The 22,955-nt window shown below is 35.7% G+C and overlaps 1 protein-coding gene across 1 annotated transcript; it reads left to right on the forward strand.

The window, feature by feature from the left end:
- Positions 1–1,131: 1,131 nt before the first annotated feature.
- LOC120182125 (auxin response factor 17-like) lies at positions 1,132–4,728 on the forward strand. Its single transcript, XM_039187134.1, has 3 exons — positions 1,132–2,280; positions 3,019–3,768; positions 4,664–4,728. Exons 1-2 carry the CDS (start codon positions 1,267–1,269, stop codon positions 3,703–3,705), a joined length of 1,701 nt encoding a protein of 566 aa, XP_039043065.1. The 5' UTR covers positions 1,132–1,266; the 3' UTR covers positions 3,706–3,768; positions 4,664–4,728.
- The last annotated feature ends 18,227 nt before the right edge of the window (positions 4,729–22,955 follow it).

The raw sequence follows: 22,955 nt of genomic DNA on the forward strand, positions 1-22,955 counted from the left end.
TAAATATAATAGGTTGTAAGATATAAATTAAATATCTGTCTTGGTTAAGTGGTAGGAGCATGTCCAAATACCTTTGAAGACTCAAATTCAATTCCTTCTAAATGATTCTTTTCCTAGTAAAATATCCCCAAGCGAAGGGTTCAGCCTCATGGTTGAGACCATCTTAGAAAACTTTAGGTTGCTTGATCAATTTCTTTCAACTATCAGATTATTTATTTGCAAAATTTTGTATCAAATTATGACCAAATGGATATAATTAAATTATAACTGAATTGATAGAATATATAAATGTTGAGGATCAAATGTATAATTATATTAATTTTATTAATCTTCACTTCAATATTTCTGTTAAATGTTAACAATAAGTAACTTGATTGAATGCATTTAAATAGTTGGATGACATGATTGATAAAATTTCAAAAATAATAGTCAAAATGAAAAAGGACATAGTTAGGTTGTTAATAATATAATATAATATACTATTCATTATTTTTTAATTATATTTTAATATATTTATAATAATGTTTTCTCTTTTTATTTTTTTCTAAATCATTGTATTCGGGCTTTTCATATAGATTTCTTTCATTGGTCTTATTTTTGATACTGATTTCTTCGTTTGTCATGAATTTATTGTATGAATTAAATATTCTATTGTCTACTCACTTCTTAATTTCGTTCTTCTCGTGATGCTATCCTTTGATCATGTTTTTCTTTGTTCGTGTCACAACTTCTTTTCAACGTTTAATCATTTGTTGTCCCTCAATTTTTATCGTAATGGTATGATAAGATTACAATTAATAAAAAATTAATTTTTCATTAGTTCACTTTGAATATTTTTCAAAATTAAGATCTAATTTTACTTATTACATTGTTATGTTTTATTTATGTTTATCTTAAATATATATTTTATAATATTATTTTAAATGATGAAATTTATGATTAATGCGATCTATTAGCTTTTAAAAGAAAATCTTAAATGTGGATTAATTTGTATTATATTATTTACTATATTTCAAAATAAGAAAGAGAAAGAGTGTAGTACACGTAATGGATTACGAGAGTGACGTAGGGAGGGTATGTTTTAAATTGGTCGTGGGCTAAAACTGTAAATTTCGAACCAATTAAATAATAGCCTATTTCTCCTGACGCCAACAGATTGCTTTCCTGCATGTTTCTCCGACTCTCACCATCTTTACCGATTCTGCCCTTTTTCAACAGACCGTATCTTCTGTATATTTTTTCTCCTTTTAAACCCTAAGTCGACCGATGCCGCCTCCACGGCCGCCTGCAGCGGAGGTTCGCCACCTCGATTCGAGTATCTGGCGAGCTTGCGCTGGCTCTTCCGTTCGAATCCCCGTTGTTAACTCCAGGGTTTACTACTTTCCTCAAGGACACGTGGAGCAATCCTGCGGTTCGGCGCCGTTACTGTCTTCTCTGGTACACTCCAGGCCTCTTATCATCTGCATTATCTCCGACGTTCATTTCCTCGCCGATCCGAAAACTGAAGAAGTCTTTGTGAAACTTTTTCTCGTCCCTGCTGAACCTTCTAGACTTCCCAATCAATTTCTTGACATTAACGGCGATGTTGAAGATTCTGATAAGATCTTTTCATTTTCCAAGATTTTAACGCCGTCCGATGCTAACAATGGCGGCGGATTCTCGGTCCCGCGGTTTTGCGCTGACTCTATTTTCCCGCCTCTTGACTACAATGCTGAACCGCCGGTTCAGACTCTCTCCGTTACTGACGTTCGAGGTGGGACTTGGGAGTTTCGCCACATTTACCGTGGAACGCCGCGTCGGCATCTGCTCACTACTGGATGGAGCAAATTCGTTAATCAAAAGAAGCTAATCGCTGGAGATTCCGTTGTCTTCATGAGGGATGTAAATAGCAAAATGTTTATTGGAGTCCGTCGGGCAATGAAAAAAGGAGAAGGTGGAGGGGATTCTGGGAGGTGGAGAGAGCCAAGTGATGGAGGAGCAATGAAAGGGGAAGGAAGGGGTTGGATGAAGGCCGAGGCAGTTGCAGAATCGGCGGAAAGGGCTGCGAAGGGGTTGCCATTCGAGGTTGTGTACTATCCTCGGCCCGGTTGGACTGATTTTGTGGTGAGAGCGGAGTTGGTGGAGGCTGGACTCAGTATATGCTGGTCTGGTGGGACCAGAGTGAAGATGGCAGTTGAAACGGAGGATTCCTCTAGAATGTTGTGCTTTCAAGGGACTGTTATTTCTGCTGCTCCGTCGGATTCTGGCCCCTGGATTGGCTCTCCTTGGCGAATGCTTCTGGTAAAAATGCTTTGACTCAGTTGTTTGAATTGTGATGTTTAATCGAATGTATTATGCTGATAACTTCAACTTAGAACAAGTTTTGATGGTAGATTGATGGAGCTTCTCAATCAATAATTTGACCTTTCAATGAGATTGGAGATATGGAAACCAGAAAAAAATGTTCAATAAATCTTGGATTTAGTCTCCATAGGAAGTCGATCAAGGTTAGAGGTTGGGGTGGTGCAATTCAGATTTTAGTAATTGATTTAGATTGGGAATGATTTGCATCCATTTGATTCTTTTCTTATAGGCTGTGCTTGACTTTTGAGTGGTTTGTTATGTGAATTTTGAGTGGCTTTTTATGTACTGGTTTCTCCTTAGGAGTAACATGTTATATATAAATTTACTTAATATTTGTTAAAAGAACAAAGTGCTTATGTATTCAAGTTCAACTTTGAGCCACTTGACTACCAAGAAAAATACAGTTTAGTAACTTCAATTCACATCAATTCGGCTATTTTGTAGTTTTGATGCTTGGTTGAAATATATCTTGTTATATTTCTTCTTAGTGTTATGGTTTTCTATTTCAGAGCCCACATTTTGGCTGTTGGTTTCTGTCATTTGTGCTAGGATGTGGTTTATTTAATCTTACATTTAAGTTTCTGAGAGTTATTAGGTTTTTATCGATTTTGCTACTTATAAAATATCTTCCTCTTTACCTTTGCCGACTCATGATTTCGTTCTTTATATCATTAGGTTGCATGGGATGATCCTGATGTTCTCCAGAATACAAGGAGAGTGAGCCCATGGCAAGTTGAAATTTCTTCCTCCTTACCGCTTTATTCCTCATTTCCCTCGGCAAAGAAGTACAAGCTTTCTCGGGAATCTGGGCTGGCTGATGCAGAGGGAGAAATTTTCTTCCCTATGGCAGGGTTAACCAATTCAACAATAAGGCACATGAATCCATCACTGTTGAATTACAATTGTTTTCCTGCTAGCATGCAGGGGGCCAGGCAAAATCCTTTTCTCGTTCAAGGTTCAACCAATTGTGTGAGTGAGAATACCCCGATGATGTCCACTGATAGTTTATCTAGCAACCTTTGGCAGCCCAAGTTGAATAGGATATCCACTGAGCTTAACATTGGCAGTTCACAGTCTGACAACTTGTCACCAGATAGCCAGAGCAGCATGGTTTCGCTTGGCACAGAATTTACTGAAAATGTGGGCCGCAGCTCAAGCAAAGTGGGTGTTAATTCGTTTCAGTTGTTTGGTCAGATAATTCATCCTGTTGGTAGCATATTTGGTAATGTTGGTAGAATGGAAGATGATAGTGGTAAAAGATATGATGAAGTTGTGAGTGAAAAGAACACATTTGATCTTTCTTCAACTTATGGCTTTTTGAAGCTGCTTGATGGGATAGACGACCAATGCGAAAAAACTTAAGCTTTCAAAGGCTTTTCTTTGTGAATGAATCCATGCCCACGTCATGCAAATGAGTATGTTTAGGCATTGTTTCTCTTATTGGATTTCACAATCATTCTACTATTTGGATGCATAAATGTGTGGTTTATTGTCCAAGTTTTACTAATATCATTTCCTTTTGTATTAGATGTTATTTTACATGATGTACTTTCCATTTGTGCGTCTGGACATTATAAAGTTTGATCTATTGGGCATCCTATTCCTCTAGAAATGGTTTATTTATTTTTTGTTAATTTGTCATGCTACTGTGGTTATAGATCTTGTTCTTAGGTTGCTCTCATCTTTTGCCATGTTTTGAATTTTATATTGGTATTCAGGATTATGAAGGTTGAACAAAATATTCATCAGTTTTTACTAGATTCATACCTGCATCTTCTTAAAAAGAACAATAGAATGTGCAACTGTTTTTGGCCACTGTTTACTGCCTATCAAGAATGAGTATCAAATCAAATAATTCCCTTATTCTTTAGCAATATTATCAAAGGCAGACTAAAGAGTGGAGCATTAAAACAAGGGCTTTGATTGGAAATCATAGAATGTTCTCCAAAATTAGCCCGCAAATGCTTATGATTTTTGGTTTAGACAAAACACATGGAGGATTTTGAGAAAACCAGTTCGTTTTATGAGTTCTGTTTTGGAGAAGGGCAGTAGTTCCCGAAGCTGCCACAAAAGAGCTTAATAAGCGAACTTGAAGGCTAAAGATTAAAGTTGATCTATTATGGTCTATTAGCATGGTTCTGCACTGTTAAATGTCTACACTTTTCTTTATGTCTAAACATCACCTACTGTACCTAGTTTGAGCTCCATAATTTTGGTGTAAAATGGTCGGATCATAATATTTTGATATATCCTTGTGGTGATTTATTTTGCACTCCACTTTCTGTTTTACTGCCCTCACTTGTGGTGATTTATTTTGCAGGGAATTTAGGGTGGCAGGAAGTTGACCCCTAATTTTACACGGTCAGTAGTAGCCAAATCCTGAGGCTTATTTTTGGTTTTTTTTTTTGCAGTTGGAGACACTTTAATTGATAAAAAATTGTTGACATATATGGAGTTTTAATACACTAGAGAGTTGCATTTTGATTGAGTTTGGATTCAAAATCACATGCTCTTCGGTTTTGGTTTTTTTGATATGTTTGATTTCTCTCCTACACTGATCTAAGAAAAAAAAAAAGGCAAGCTTTTTGGAGTATCTTCAATTTTGCCTTAAGCGGGTGTCTGGTCAAGGAATCTCACATTCTCGGTCTTAATGTAAGTTTCTATGTTTGAATCTTGTAGGGGTGATCTCCCCTTTCTTAGGGGAGAATGTTCATTTTATGACAATTTTATCACTTTTTTTATTTATTTTAGTTTTGATCAATTTTACCCTTTAACTAAACAATATAATGACAAAAAATTCTTCAAATGTTTGACTAAATAGTCATTTTTGCCCCTGTTCTACCCTTTAAACAAAATCTTAAATTTTGACATGTTAAGTCATATTACATGCTTGGACCTACACATAGGCAAAATTAACATCCACATAACAAACGTTAAACATATCATGCATCTCAAACAAGATAAAAACTCATCCAAAAATCCTTTTAAAGACCATAGAAACAAGTTCAAAACGATAGGCAAGTCTAATCCAAAAACAGTCTCTCACATTGCCTTTCTAAAACAAAAGAGAGCTTTTATTTCATTGATTACCAAATAAATTTTGATGATGACAACACTTACCTACCTTCTCCACCCACATTAGCAAATTTAGTAAAATTAAGTGAGTTGATAGGAACTTAGTGAATACTCAAAATTACAACAAGCATACACTACAACATAAGTTAAATAGGAACATGCTATATGCATATCTTATGTCACTTTCCTTTTTAAGTCTCATATAAGAATTTCATGCTTCTTTTAGACACTGCCCATGAACCCTACTTTTGAATGCACCATACAAATATACAACCTTGTAGCGTTACTTGAAAATCTTATCTTTAATGTATTGCCATTTTTAATCATATAAAACATTCAATTCTATCTAACTACTCAAATCTATCGACCTTATTTTTAGGATGTTACAATAAAATCTACTCTGGAGTTGGCTGATAATGAAGTCGAATGGTTAAAAGATTTCTTTAACATTTACTTCATTGGGTACAGGATCGTTAGCTTCAGTGCTCATGCATTGTGATTGTCAACTAACAATAGCTAATGCAAAGAATAAACCTTCAATGGGAAAACTGAAACATATTCTTCTAAGACATGAGGTAATAAAGTAATTGCAAAATAATATAATGATATTAATTGGTTATGTAAAGTAATAAGCGAATTTTGTCGATAAATTAGTGCTGCAATTATAAAATTTGTGAGAACGAGTAAAATTCTAAATCAATCTATAGACTTTATAGGTGGTATATTGTTATGTAAAATACCCTTGACGAATTAACATATATAAATATGAAGTTAGATTGATTCTATAAGATTTATAGAAAAAAAAATATATGTAAAACTCTTGTAGAAATTCAAGCATACGCACATGGTTATTAGCGCACGACCGTGATGAACAAGAAGAATAAGTGTAATGTGATCGATAAGAATATTAGTTTAAATAATTAGTTATTCATAGAAACTCAATGATTCAACAAACTTTGTCTCATTTTTATGTTCTGATTCATAGTCTAAAATGACACCAGAATGAATATGTTAGGTCAAATACTTTACTCATTTTTTTGACCAAGGAAACGCCTGTTTTTATTAAACTAAAACAAAGTAACTCAATGTCTTAAAACAAGTGCAAGCCAGTTGGCTAGCAATAAAGGCAACAGTAGGTTCGTGAAACAAACCAAAACGAAGTAAACAAATCAGCACAGCTCCTCTGAATTAACCAAGTAATAAACGATGAAGAGAGCGATCTTCAGAGAAGTGGAGAAGTGAAGACATTTAATTTCATCCGCCTCAATTAATATTATATATATTATATAATATTATAAATTATGTTATATAATATATATATTTGCAATTAATTTTACTTATGTACAGGCCCAAACGCTATCCAGCAGTTTGTTTCGACCCAACCCAGTATCCAAGACCCCCTGGAATTGGACCCGCAAATCATGCTCGGGATAGGTTTCCAGAACCCTAGCAAACTTCACCCAGCGCCGGTTTTTCACTCCTCATGCTCCACGCCTCACCAACGGCCAGCCCGAGTTCTCCGGCGCAAGAAAAGCATCACCAACGCCACACAAAACAACAAAAACAACCAAGGAGCATTAAAGTTCTAAACCGAATAAGACTCTGAAAATAACTTATTTTTGTGACTATAAATAACATGCACTAATGTACACACGATTACCAGATAATATTACGCACAAAATAGACACGAAAATTACGGGCAAACACAGCAGCAAATACACACAATAGACAGATTATTAGGCATCAAATATGAGCAAGTGTCGATCGTGAAAACTAGGAGCATTTGTACTTTTTTTTCGAAGCAAGAAATAAAGAAAATGTATTGTTTACCTCCTATTTGGCTTATGTGTGGCTTGCATGTTGATTCCCTTTGGTTTTAAGCGTGAAGGGGCGATGAACATAAAAGGGAAACCGAGATCTTCTCCTTTAGATCTACGATTACTCGAGGCTTGGTTTTAAAAAATATTTTGATTTTTGAAACGAGGGGGTCAAGGGCTTTCAAAAGAAGCAAAATTTTTTATGTTTGCCACCGATGAACGACGCCGGCGAGACGGTCGATGGCCAGTTTTATGGAAAACTTGGTCGTGTTCTTCATTACCGAAGAACAGGCGAGAGAAATGAGCTAAGAGGGAAGGGGAGTTTTGTTGGAAATGAAGCAAATGATTTCTTTAAAAAAAATTAAGTTATATAGTTGGCCCATTGGACCTCCGTGACCCGACCCGCGCCCACACGCAAATTTTGTCCCTCCTTCTCTGGAAGATTCGATTTTCCCCCTGAATTCGATGTTTTCATGTTAAACAACTTTAATTTTGACCCCAAATTTGTTTTTTCTTATATTTTAGTCCCCTATTATTTTACTTTTAATTATATATTTGATTGGTTATTATTTTTTTTCTTTTAGTATTCTATCCTATTTATCCTTTTTATCATTTTTTATATATCTTAAATATTTATATATATTTAATTACTTTTTTTTCCCGATACTTGTTCAATTTCTGGTTTCCATTTATTACTATTATACTCTTTTATTTATTTATTTTTTCCTACTATGTTATGTTTCATTATTCGTTTGTCTTTCTCATTATCATTATTTGTATATATTTTATTATTATATATTTTATATTTATGGTTATATTTTACACTATTTTTTATTTTGTTTATTTATCTTGCATTGTCATTATCATTTTATGTATTTTATTTTTTTTACATTCTTTATTTTATTTATTTTATTACATTTTTTCCACTAACGCTTTTCGTAACATCGTAAGGGTACATTTCTTAATCCGTCAGAGGTAAGTAATTCGGATCAATTTTACCTTTTTAATTAAACTTACAATTTTCTTAATTAAAGGCAACTGGAAATTATGTAGTACCGCAAGGGCAGTTCAAGGGTGCTAACTCTTCTTTGACTGTAACCCGTTTTATTTTTAAAATAAATGATCAGTGGCGACTCCTAATCCATTTTCCTAAGTCGAAGCCCAATTCTGGGCCCACCCAAAAGACGGTTCCGACAGCTGGGCGACTCTGCTGGGGACACAGGTAAGTGAGTTAGGCTAAGGTAATTTCTAGTTATCTTTTTAACGAAAAATGGTAAGTTTAAATTTTAAGGTAACATTTCGATACTTATTGTTTACTTTTGATTATATTTTCGAGTAAATAGTTGTACTAATCGTTTTCTAATGATTTCAGCCTTCAAAGCTTGTTTTTCATTTAAGGCTCTAAACCCTAGCTCCGAACCTTATTTAAGTGGGGTGAAAGCGACGCCTTCGTGTGAATTTATTCACCGCACATGCCTAGCAAATAGCCTTCAGGATTCATATACCTTATGTCTTCGTGTGAATTTATTCACCGCACAGATATAAGGGAATGTGTCCTCTCGAGTTTAACTTAGTCAACACAAGCCTGTGATGGGTTTAGGACTAAGGATCTGGCAAGCCCAAGGGGGCACCGACAAGGAGAACTCGGGTACCATTTTTTAGAACCTAAACCGGGAGACTATGGAGAAATAGATCCTACCTTGAAACCCCATTTCAAACCCTAGGATATTTTTACCCTAACCATGCTTTTTTCCTTCTCCTACTCTTCTTTCTTTCTTTTGTTATTTTTGTGTGTGTTTACTTACTAACTTTTTACCTTTGTGTTTGTTTTCTTAGAATTTGCATCATAACAAGAGGCCATTGATCCCTAAAAATATGTTTGTTAAATGTAAATAATATGCATTAATGGACAAAAGGGTTGTAATACAAGAGATGAAAATACAGAGGACAGTCTACAAGGTGACTATGTGTCACATTCAATCCAAAAGACGTGGCTCCCACAATTGAAGAGTATATCACTCTGATGCGTTACAAATGACTCAGAATGAATCGGGTCTACATCAAGCACAATGAAAGTCTATCTTGGAAGAACTGACTGGCAGAGGTTGCAGGGGTAAGATGAAGGTTACTGATCATGGGAGTCCCTTCAAAGACAACAATGGCAAAACGATAGCTGAAATTGGACACCATTGCTGACGAATTCAAGAAACAGACAAATGGACTTCACATAGTTCCTATCAATTAAGGGCTCCAATAACAGACACATTTTTTGGATCAATGCCTCAGACATTTCATGCATCATGCATTTAGACATTTTGCATTTTTGTTATTTTCTTTGCATTCGATTTAACTAACGGAAGAATGCTTCAATAAAATGAATAAATACTGGATACACCACCTCAAGTGTTGGACACACCCCATCCGCATAATACCCACTTGAAAAAGAGGCGAATGAAGGCCAGAATCATTCAAATCGAAGAGAATATGGCAAAATTACAGAAAGAGCTGGAGGATAAGATGGCTCAGAATAGTCAAAGTACCCTGGAGTCCATCAAGAAGAACCAGGAGCCCTTGGTTGATCAAATTATGGCCAAGTTATCGGGTCTCCAACAAGCCAGTATACCGAGGGCAGGTTCATCTGAAAGAGTCACCATACCACCAACCTCACAAGTGGTTGTCTCACCCAGGATCTTACCCGGATTACAAGGAGACTCATCTGCTATCAAGGGGAAAGCCATATCTGGTGCAAATATACAAGCTTCCGCAACCAAAACTGACAATCATCCAGAAGACTATCATATCCCAGATTTTGACGACGTGGATAAGGTAAAAAAGATAGAAGAGAAGATTAGGATGTTAGAAGATCAGATGAAGATGGTCTAAGGGGACTATGACTATTATGGAGTGGACGTAATGAAGCTATGCCTGGTTCCAGATTTAGTGCTTCCACCAAAGTTTAAGGTCTTTGAGTTCGAGAAGTTCGATGGGAACATCTATCCCTCAGCCCACATCGCTATGTTCTGTCAGAAGATGACGGGATATAGGGGAAATGACCAACTCCTGATCCACTACTTCCAGGAGAGCCTGTCCGGTTCAGATATCCGGTGGTACAACCATCTTAGTCGGACTCATATTAAGACATGGAAAGACTTATCCAAGTCTTTCTTGGAGTAATACAAGTATATTAACGATATGAGACCAGACTGGGTTATGCTACAAAGCCTGGAGAAAAAGCACAATGAAAGTTTCTAACAATACGCATAACGATGGAGGGATTTAGTTGTGCAAGTTCATCCACCTTTGGATGAAAATGAAACTAGGAAGTTATTTGTACAAACCCTGAAGGCACCTTACTTCGGGCACCTGGTGGCAATCACATCGGGAAGTTTCTCAGATCTAGTTATGGCTGATGAGATGATCGAGCTAGCTATAAAATAAGGAAAAATTGAGGGAATTGACTCTAGTGAGAAGCCTCCCATGAAGAACAAAGAGCGAGAGATCAACAATGTCAACACCTACAACGCTAACAGAGGTGTTACGATCTCAGCCATTGCAGCTGTACCATTTGGTACTTTTAAACGAACTCGGAGAGAACCAAGGAATGAAAGGGAATCTTACCTGACTAATCTGGGGATTAGACGTCATAATGTCTTCCATAAAAAGACTCGCATCAGTCCAATCCCAATGACATATGAGGAGTTTCTCCCAACGCTAGTTGAGAAGAATCTCGTGACTCCGGTTCAATCCAAACCTAGAGAGGCCCCATATCTTGAAGGCCATGATATTAATGCCACATGCAACTATCATATTAGGAGCTTAGGGTACACCACTGAGAATTGTGGGGCATTGAAACGTAAGGTCCAAGATCTGATTGATTCAGGGGCATTGACTTTTAATGTGTAATGGGGCATTCTGATCGAGAGTCGGATGGGGCATCCATCAGGAATTTTGTTGCATTTTCAAGTGTATCATCTTGTTTGAACTTTTTTTCTTCCTTTCGTACTTCTTATGTGTGAATTTTTTTTAAGTCACTTGACGTTCAAATATTTTAAATAAAATGCTTCCTTATGAGGAAATGAATAATATTGGATTCCTTGAATATCATCTTAATTAAAGGCTTTTTAGTAATTGAGGTTGTAAATCTTTGACAAATGACAAGATTGAACCCTGCAAAACAAAGACCCCTTGATCCTAATTTAAAAGATGCGCCAGACTTCATGTTCTTCTCTTACGAGGACCGAGCTAGTTTTTTCTTCTCATGAAGAGTCCATCTAGGGTTTGACATTTAGACATGTATTAAGAACAGATAAAATGAGGCATCTAGTACCTGAAATCGCAAAGTTAATTGGTTTATATTTCTGTTAATGACTTTCAATGATAATCATGATCTTCTCAGATGGAATGGTCAAGTAGGTGAATCTAGTTTAGGTCAGTTGCTTGGGAATTGAACTCTAACGATGAGATTTTCTGACTTTCAAAAACACCTAGACTATAACAGGTTCTTCTTAACAAACTTAAGAAATTGGACCTGTATACTCGTATTATAATATTATATATATACAATAAAGCTCAAGCTGTCCCTCTAAAGCAATTGGTTAAACGCCCCGGCTTTATGGATAAGATTCAGCTAACCTGATAAAGGTGATTATAATATACAATAAAGCTTGAGTTATCCCTCTAGAGCAATTGGTTAAACGCCCCGACTTTATGTATAAAATTCAGCTAGCTTGATAAAGGCGATTATAATATCTATACATTGATATTAAGTTGTCCCTCTAGAGCAATTGGTTAAACACCCTGGCTTTATGGATTCAGCTAGCCAGACAATGGCAAATTTAAATAAGGAGTTTTGGTAAAATGAACTAAGGGAGTTAAGGAACACCTGTTATAGTCAATTTCACACGAGCACTCAGGAATTTCATTTTTAGACTGACATTTCTGCATTGCCTTTGTTAGGAGAGCCTACGAATCTTGAAAAAATGGAAGATTTCAGAGAACTGAAACAAAAGTGTTCTGAAAGGTCTAGCCATTGATTTTTCTAGCTGTGTCATTTTGTTCGCCTCTGATCAAAATGCCAAATCAAGAAAGAGGGGCATGCTATGGTCTTCGCGATGACCAAATTGATGAAACAAACCTTAATTTAAATAACCCACCTCTAAACAAACTTTTCGGTCTTGATATTTGTCAAAGATTTGTAGCTATGAAAGTTTAAAAGAGAATTTGATTCTTTTGCTATCCAATAAACTCTTGTTCTATGATTTGCTTTAATTGTGAAACCTAGAAGGAGGCAATATTTTTCAAAACTCCTTTTGATATTTTTCAAAATTTTGAAAATTCAAAGGAAGAAAAGCATTTTCAAACAAGATAAGTTCTCTGGAAGCATGTCTTGGAATTCAACAAATATCCCTCCGAAGCTCAAGATTGAAGTTTGGGCAAAGGAATCCGTTTTTGGGGAAAATTTTGATAGGGGAAGGAAAACAAATTGTCTTAGGTTGAGGTTTGCAAGAGTACACCCCGGTGGAAATGAAGACAAACTGAGAAAATGAAGAATGCTAACGTAATTATTCCCTTCACATATCAACATTTTGTACATCGGATTTAAGAATATTGAAGAATCCAAGATCAAGAATCAGAAATTCAAGTTCCAACATCAAGATTCATCGAGACTGACAACCAGAGATTGAGATTTCTCTCCAAACTCTAAAATAGCATGTTTCACATATACATTTTAGGCATACATAAGAGCATCGCATCCATAGCATCGCATATGTGCATAATTTTGCATATTCATGCTATAATCAATTTCAACTTCATAGTGAAAGATAATGAACTCAAAAGAAGTGCAATTTACAAGTGTGGATCTTAACTTCACAATGAAGGACGTCCAATTAAAAGCTCAATTTCACAGCGAATGAACCATTCACGATTTCAACTTCACGAAGAAGGATATAGTGCTTGATGAAGTGATTTAGCGTCATAGCAAACATGCCATCCACAGATTTGACTTCCTTAAGTCAACGATTAGAGCTTCTGAAAGGATTTCTTTAACATGCAGGAACAAACAGATTATCGATCGCCTTTGATATTGTTTCTCTCGAAATAAGGGGTCATCTCACTTAAGACTAATTTACTCGAAACAAAGTTTTGTCTCTCTTGAGACAGTTTCTCTTAAAGAAAATTTTGTCTCTCTTGTGATATTTTCTCTTAAAACAAATTTTGTCTCTCTTGAGACAGATTCCCTTAAAGCAAACTCTTTGAATCTGTTTTCCTTGAAACAAATTTCGTCTCCCTTGAGACATTTCTTTTGGAACTAAGTTTTGGCTCTCTTTAGACAGTTTCTCTTGAAACACATTTTGTCTCTCTTGAGATAGTTTCCCTTGAAACAAAATCTTTGAATATGTTTTCCTTTAAACAAATTTCGTCTCTCTCAAGACAGTTTCTCTTTAAATAAATTTTGTATCTCTTGAGATAATTTCCCTTGAAACAAAGTTTTGTCTCTCTTGAGACAGTTTCTCTTGAAGCACCAATCTTTGAAATTGTTTCTCTTTAAACACAAAAAACCTTTGAAACAATTTTTCTTGAAAGACAAAAAAAATCCTTTAGACAGTTTCTCTTGAAACACAAAAAACCTTTGAAATTGTTTCTCTTAAAACACAAAAAAACCCTTTGAAAATGTTTCTCTTGAAACACCAAACCTTCGGGTTCAGTTACGCTCAGCTCAAAGGCACATCATTTGCAGCATAACTTAAGTCGAGAAAAGCTATCTGTCAACGAAAACCTTTAGAGTTCGATCTCATTCAGCTTGAGTGTCTATCAACCACTTTGTGAAGTCAAAGAATTTATTTTCAGTCGAATTTTCAAACCATGGTCTTTAAACCGAGATGAAGACCGGAGTTGACTATAATTTGACAACGAGAAGCCACATTCCGATTCAAATTCTGAATTGCGGCTTCAATACCATTTCAAGATAGACTCGACTTCGCAACTAAGGAGCCATTCACAATTCAACCTCACGACGAGGGAGTCATTTCAGATCCAATTCAAATTGACAAATCAGTTTCAACATCAGATTTCAACTCTACGACAGAGGATATTCGATATGGATGAAATATGTATCTTTTAATCTTTGCTTTATTGTCGTTACATGATAATGATCAAAGAGGGGTAGCTGAAGACACTTAATTTCATCCGCCTCAATTAATATTATATATATTATATAATATTATAAATTATGTTATATGATATATATATTTACAATTAATTTTGCTTATGTACATGCCCAAATGCTATCCAGCAGTTTGTTACGACCCAACCCAGTATCCAAGACCCGCTGGAACTGGACCCGTGAATCATGCTCGGGCTAGGGTTTCCAGAACCCTAGCAAACTTCACCCCAGCGCCGTTTTTTCACTCCTCATGCTCCACGCCTCACCAACGGCCAGCCCGAGTTCTCCGGCGCAAGAAAAGCATCACCAACGCCACGCAAAACAACATAAACAACCAAGGAGCATTAGAGTTCTAAACCGAATAGGACTTTGAAAATAGTTTATTTTTGTGACTATAAATAACATGAACTAATGTACACACGATTACCAGAGAATATTACGCACAAAATAGACACAAAAATTACGAGCAAACACAGAAGCAAATACACACAATAGACAGATTATTAGGCATAAAATACGAGCAAATGTCGATCGTGAAAACTAGGAGCATTTGTACTTTTTTTCGAAGCAAGAAATAAAGAAAAGGTATTGTTTACCTCCGATTTGGCTTATGTGTGGCTTGCATGTTGATTCCCTTTGGTTTTAAGCGTGAAGAGGCCAATGAATATAAAAGGGAAACCGAGATCTTCTCCTTTATATCTACGGTTCTCCGAGGCTCGGTTTTAAAAAATATTTTGATTTTCGAAACGAGGGGGTCAAGGGATTTCAAAAGAAGCAAAATTTTTTATGCTTGCCACCGATGAACGTCGCCGGCGAGACGGTCGATGACCGGTTTTCTGGAAAACTTGGTCGTGTTCTTCATTACCGAAGAACAGGCGAGAGACATGAGCTAAGAGGGAAGGGGTGTTTTGTTGGAAATGAAGCAAATGATTTCTTTAAAAAAATTTTAAGTTATATTGTTGGCCCATTGGACCTCCGTGACCCGACCCGCGCCCACACGCAACCCGCGTGTTTCTTAAACAAAAAGGGAAATCCCCATTTGGTCCCTCATTCTCTGAAAGATTCGATTTCCCCCTGAATTCGATGTTTTCATGTTAATAAACTTTAATTTTAACCCCATATTTGATTTTTCTTATATTTTAGTCCCATATTATTTTACATTTAATTATATATTTTATTGGTTATTATTTTTTTCTTTTTATTTTAGTATTCTATCCTATTGATTCATTTTATCATTTTTTATATATCTTAAATATTTATATATATTTAATTACTTTTTTTTTATTTTTCTATATTTGTTCAATTTCTGGTTTCCATTTATTACTATTATACTCTTTATTTATTTATTTATTTTTTCTTACTATGTTATGTTTCATTATTAGTTTGTCTTTCTCATTATCATTATTTGTATATATTTTATATTTATGGTTATATTTTACATATATTTTATATATCATATTTTTTATTATTTTGCATTCTCAGTTTCTTTTACATTAATATATATTTTAACTTTTATGTATAGGTATATTAATTTTATCCATTTACTTATTTATTTTGTTTATCTATCTTGCATTGTCATTATCATTTTATGTATTTTATTTTTTTTTACATTCTTTATTTTATTTATTTTATTACATTTTTTCCACTAACGTTTTTCGTAACATCGTAAGGGTACATTTCTTAATCCGACAAAGGTAAGTAATTCAGATCAATTTTTACCTTTTTAATTAAACTTACAATTTTTTTAATTAAATACAACTGAAAATTATGTAGTACATCAAGGGCAGTTAAAGAGTGCTAACCTTTCCTTGACTGTAACCGACTCTCGAATCCGACACGTCTTTAGTGAAAACACATATCATATAAGAAATAAGGTATCCGATCAATCCGTTTTATTTTTAAAATAAATAATCGGTGACGACTTCTAATCCATTTTCTTAAGTTGAAGCCTAATTTCGAGTCCACCCGAAAGACGGTTCCGACAAGAAGAAAACAGTATCCTTCCGTCTAGACGACAAGAATCGGATCTAAGGAGGGTCTAAGTACCTTCGATCTTCATCTGCTTGGACTTCCACTCGTCGCAGGGCTTCCTCGATCCAGTAAGTATCCGTGAGTTCGTGACCGCCGTCCACCGCCAGGAGGTGTGCTGCCTGGTTACCCGTTCGTTGAAAAAATTGAAACGCACATGCATCAAAAGATTCAGCCCGTTTCCGTGCTTCCCAGATGAAAGAGCTGACTTCTGAAAAATCTTCATCATGGGAGGAGAGTTTAGAGACGATAGATCTAGAATCTCCCTAAAAAATCACCTTTCGAAACCCCAGATCCGCCGCAAACGTGACTAAGTGGACAGCTGCCATGGCTTCAGCGGCAAATGAAAAGGTAACCCTTTGTTGAGCTCTCCTACATGGACCCATTATCTGACCATATTGATTTCGAATAATAACATTTGTAACTGTTGTTTTTTTGGAGTTGTGAGAAGCTAGCATCAAAATTGGCTTTCAACATATCCCTAGGAGGAGGATGTTAACGCACTGCCGGGAAGGTAAGATGTCCCTGAAACCGAGCTGTGGCCGTTGCAAACTCTCTGTAGTGAGCCCGGATAAAGGTAAGAGCATCGACAACTTTTGTTCTTCTACCTTCATGGCATATAGCCCAGATAGAAACTAAAATAATTGAATGATTAGCTGATGGCACATGAGACAGAATTGATGCTGACAAGTTTTGTTTAATTGATCTGGCCATGTAATTCCTAATCCCTCCCAAACTTCCTTCGCTAATCGACAATCACGAATGACATGCACTATCCATTCGACAACATTTAAACAAGTTGGGCAAAAAGGGTCACTTACTAATCTTTTAATGTGAAGATTACGTTTTGTTTGGACAAAATTAAGGGCAAACTTTCATACTTGGATTCAGATTTTACATTGACAATTCCCTGCCCGGATCTTATTAAAAATATCCTGACTAGGTGTCATCACATTTACATCTTGAAGCAACATTCGGTACCCACTTCGAACAATATACTGTCCCATTTGCTCCCTACAGCATACTCTGCAGTCCTCCTGAACAACACCTGATAATAGAATCTTAAGGATTAATTCTTCCTCTTCTTGAGTGAAAGATGAAAGAACTACATATTCTCACCACTTACGCGACCGTTGATCAATAAGATCGGCAACACTAACCAATTCGTCCACTCTCGGAGAATGAATTAGAATCGGCCTTCTTACCGGAAGTCAGTAGTCATTCCAGATAGATATGGATGTCCCCAATCCAACTTTCCATCAAAGTCCACTCTCCAACAAACCATGTGTACTCCAAATGCTTCGCCAAATATACGAGGGTTGACTACCCAACCGAGCACTAAGAAAATTCCTGTGGGGATAGTACTTTGCTTTGAGAATTTGACTAACCAAGAAATCATATTAGTTAGAATCCACCACCCTTGTTTAGCTAGAAGGACTACATTTAATTTTGTAAGATCTCGAAATCTAAGCCCCCCAGATTCCTTCAAAGTGCATAAGAATTGCCACGTGCACCAATGAATTCCCTGCTTTTGCTTCGATTACTGCCACCAGAATCTTTCCATTATTCATTCAAGATCCGAGCACAAGCCTTTAGGAAATAAAAAGACACTCATTGCATACAATGGAATAACTTGAAGAATCGATTTAATGAACACCTCCTTTCCACCTTGCGATAATGTACGCACACGCCAGTTATGGATCCTTGCCAAAAAATTGATTTTTAGGTGGACAATAGCACCCTTCTTGTTTCTTCCTACAGTCATTGGAAACAGTAGATATCTTTCCGGATTCGATGTGTTTTCAACTTCCAGTATACGCCGAACATCCACTATGTTTTCATCAGACATTAGAGCTGAAAAAGAGACCAAACTTATCAAAATTTATCACTGACCAGAATTAGCCCTATAGATTTGCAATAGATCCTCGAGTCTGGTGGTAACTTCAGCTGAAACTTCCCCAAAAAGAAGATTGTCATCCGTAAAAAGTAAGTGTGAAATCGTTGGGGCATAACGATTAAACCTAACTCCCTTCAAGTGATCGGAAGTCACTGATTGTCGTAATAAAGATGAAAGACCTTCACTACAAATGAGAAACATATATGGGCTCAATGGGTCACCCTGTCGAAGACACCGTTGAGGAAAAAACTTTTGCCCCGCCACACCATTCACAATTATTGAATAAGAAACTGTGCAGACACATCTTTAATCAACTCAATCCAACTGGCTGAAAAAACTCATTCGCATCATGACAGCCCACACAAAGTCCCACTCTACCCGGTCATATGCCTTGCTCATATCTAATTTCAAAGCAAAATAGCCACATCGCCCCTCCCGTTTCTGAATAAATGACTGCAAAATCTCATAAACAATAATAATGTTATCCGAAATTCACCTCCCCGGGACAAACACACTTTGTGACTCATCAATACATCGGTGAAGCACATGCTGCAAGCGATTTACTATAATTTTTTACACTATTTTGAATAAGACATTGGACAAGCTAATTGGCCTATAATGACTAAGCATTGAAGGAGACTCAATTTTTGAAATGAGGGCTATATGGGTATGATTTATCTCGTGCATATCGAACCTGTCTTCAAGCAGACCAATGCAATAACTCGAGATCTCCGACCTAATAACATGCCAGAATCTTTGGTAGAATAAAGCATTGAGCCCATCCTCCCCTGAAGCTTTAAGAGGACTCATTAACTTTATCGTCAGATAAACTTCCTCCGTAGTGAATTCTCTCACTAACTCCGAATTGATATTGTCATAACCATTTTTTATAAAACAATTAAATATTATTTTAAAAACAATTATGATTTTTATTTTTGAAAAATTGGTGATTTGGAATTAATTTGAATTAAATTGAATAGAGTCGCCATCGACCTTTGGGTTAGGTAGGTCGAATACCTAAAACGTCTTTTAAAACAATTTTAAGAAAAATCATTTTTTAAGAAAAAAATGGTCTGCGTTTAACAAAGATTCGATTAAAAATGGTTCGGGAGTCGGTTATGCGTGGGAAAGGATAAGCACCCCCACAGCGCCCAAAATTTGTACTGTGTCGCTTACACGTTGTTGTAATGGTGGAAATCGTGAAACGAATATAAAGTTAAAATACGATCCATTTATTAAAGTTAATTAATTTGCTTCGAATCAATTAATTAGATAAAATTCTTTAACTCAAAAGGAAATATTGAAATTAGCAATCCTCTATCAGGAAAGCTAACTCGAATTATTTCTTATCAATAAAAGAATATTCCCTCGTTAATAAATATACGAATAAAATATAAATGAAAATCGACAATTTACATTCGCATATAATGAAATAAATTGTGAATTAAAAAACACACATTGTATTAGTAAAATAAATAAATTAATTAGTAGAATAAAATTGATTTATTTCAAGTTCGTATTTGTTCGAATGTCGTATTGGATTGTACCACTTCGATCAAGTGATATTTTCCACGCCCGTTCTACAATTACATGTTCTCGAAAGTAGTTGAATATCATAAAATATATAAAAACATGAAAGAAATAAACATTAAACATATTCATTTACATACATTAATTATGGTTAATATTTACTTAATAATACATACATAATGTAAAATATATTCACATGAAGATCAAAATAAAACAAGTGACTATTACAAATTAAATGAAATGACAACAAAATAAGTAAATAAAATTACAAGGATCAAAAGGAGGAAAACAGAAAGCTAAAGGACCAAAATAGTAAAAATAGAAACTTAAAGGACTAAATAGTACAAACAAAAAGTTAAGGGACTAAAATAATAAAAGCGAAAGCTTCAGGGACCAAAAATGTAAAAACAAAATCTTGGGGACTAAAACAATAAAACATAATATTAAAGGGCTAAAACTTAAATATACACAAACCAGAGCTCAAAAAGAAAATACTAAATATTATAAGTACTAAAAATGAAATAACCCATAAATCATACTTATAGACCAAAATAAAATAAACAATAAATATGGAGAACTAAACAATAATTAAACCAAAATATCAACCAAATGACTAAAATAAAATATTTGCAAATATCATAGACTAATTCGAACACCAAGGAAGATATACAAAACATTAAATCAAGGACTAAAATGATTCAGAGCATAAATTGCCACTAAAAAATAGAAATTAACCAATACACATATCAACAACAAATAAGGACTAAAATGATATGAAACAGAAATTTGTAATGACAAACAATAATTTTACCTAAAGGTATTTATACTAAAACAGTGGCCATAATGTAAACAAAATAAATTAAAACATTAATTATAAATAAAGTAAAGTTACATTTAGTGACTGAAATGAAATGTTTGCAAATATTAAAACCATAATCAAACATAAACGAAAATGGTATGATACATAACATGGGGACCTAAATATAAAGGAAGAAGAATGAGTGCCCAAAGCGGAATATTACAAACTTTATTAATGACTAAATCATAATGTTACAAACGAAAAGGGACTTAAATCGATATTTACCCCTTTTAGCAAAACACGCAGACCCTCCCTTGGCAAAACGGTGTCGTTTAGTAATGTGGTTATAAACTATATTTAGGGTTCTAAAACCCTAAATCCCTCATTATGTTTCCCCTCTCAGCCGCTCAAACTCTCTTCCTCTCCCTTTCTCTCATCTCATGCCTTCTTCGCCTCCGAGAAGAACGAGGGCCTTGAGGGAAATCTGATGGTTCGTGACCCCGACGAAGGCCCTAGGAAAGGTAATCTCTTCCTCTCTCTTTTATAATTTTCCCCTTTCTTTTAGTTTGGGATTCGAATCCTTCATTTTCTATTTTCTGAAAAACCCCAAAATCTCTTCTCCCTTCTCTCTGGTTCCCTCCTTTTTCTTTCTGACCCCCAAATCCCTCCTTTTTTCCTCTCCCCCTTTTGGTCTCTGAAAACTCCCTCCCTATTTTCCTCTTGTCATTGGTGTTGATATGCTATTGATGGATGTGATAACCCCTGATTTCCTCGGGATATCTCTGTCCTTTTAATTATTTTTGCTTAATACTTTGCTGACTTTTGCTTTTTGTCATCACATTGGTCACTGTGGATGATGGATGGACTGGAGAGATTGGCAGTGGCTCGAGAAATCACCGGCGGTGACTCACTCGGCTCGGGAGTGACCGATGAAGACCACGCAAGGCTGGGGAAGCTGAACAGTCAGAGGCGCTGGCTGGCTGATGAGTTAGGGTTAAAACCCTAATGAGTTTAGGGTTTTCTCAAATGGGCCACATCGGGTCAGGTCACGGTCCAGTGGGTTGAGTCCAGGTCTGATGATTGGATTAGAAGATTGGGCTTTGGTGAGATGGGCTTGGGACAGTTGTAATGGGTTATTGGGTTGCTTGCTTTTTGGGCTCTAGGATTGGGCTTCTGAGTGTTGGGCTCCGGGATTGGGTCTGCACAAAAATGTAATATAATATATTAATAATAATAATTAAATAAACGTAATAATAATAATAATAATATAAAAAAAGACCCAGACAAAAACGGGTGTCTACAACTGCCCCTCTTTGCAAGTTCTTGTGTTAACAAGAATAGGGCAAAGACGATAAGACAACACGTTTTTGTCTTGTTCTCTTTTTGGTTCAAAATTTGATGTGTTTGTTGGTGGGGACGACACTGCTCATATGTGATGAAGAGGTCTGGTCATCTAAGGGTGACACGGTTCCTACATGATGAAGAAATCTGGTCGAGGGATGACATTGCTCATACGTGATGAAGAGTTCAGGTCATCTTTAGGAAGGGTGATAACTCGGTTCCTACGCGATGAGGACGGCTGGTTATCTAGAGGTGACACGGCTCCTACGCGATGAGGAGATCTGGTCGGGGGATGACACGGCTCATACGTGATGAAGTGTTCTGGTCATCTTTTGGAAGAGTGATAACTTGATTCCTACACGATGAGGACGGTTGGTTATCTAGGGGTGACACGACTCATACATGATGAGGAGGTATGGTTAGGGAATGACACGGTTCCTACGTGATGAAGACGACTGGCCATCTTTAGTGATTATGGTTTCAAGGGAAACCTACTCAAAGATTTGTTTCAAGAAAAAACATACTCAAAGGTGATGTGTTTCAAAAGCAACTGTCTCCTAAGAGACAAAATTCGTTTCAAGGGAAACGACTCAAAGATGACGTTTAAAGGAAACTGTCTTAATTGAGACAAAATTTATGTTTAAGGGAAACGTTATCAAAGATCGGTGTTTCGAGAGAAACAAACTCAAAGATGTTTTTGTTTCAAGAAAAACATACTCAAAGATTTTTTTTGTTTTGTTTCAAGGGAAACAAACTCAAAGATGGTAAATTTTGTTTCCAAAGAAACAAACTCAAAGATTTTTCTTAAAAGAAACTGTCTTAAAAGAGACAAAATTTTGTTTCCAAAAAAATATATTCAATGATTTTTCAAAAGAAATTGTCTCAAGAGAGACAAAACTTTGTTTTTCAGAAAATTGTATCTAAGTGAAACAAAATTTTGTTTCCAAAGAAACAAATTCA

This window comes from Hibiscus syriacus, unplaced genomic scaffold (assembly GCF_006381635.1).
Source record: "Hibiscus syriacus cultivar Baekdansim isolate YM2019G1 unplaced genomic scaffold, ASM638163v2 tig00003721_pilon, whole genome shotgun sequence".
NCBI lineage: Eukaryota > Viridiplantae > Streptophyta > Magnoliopsida > Malvales > Malvaceae > Hibiscus > Hibiscus syriacus.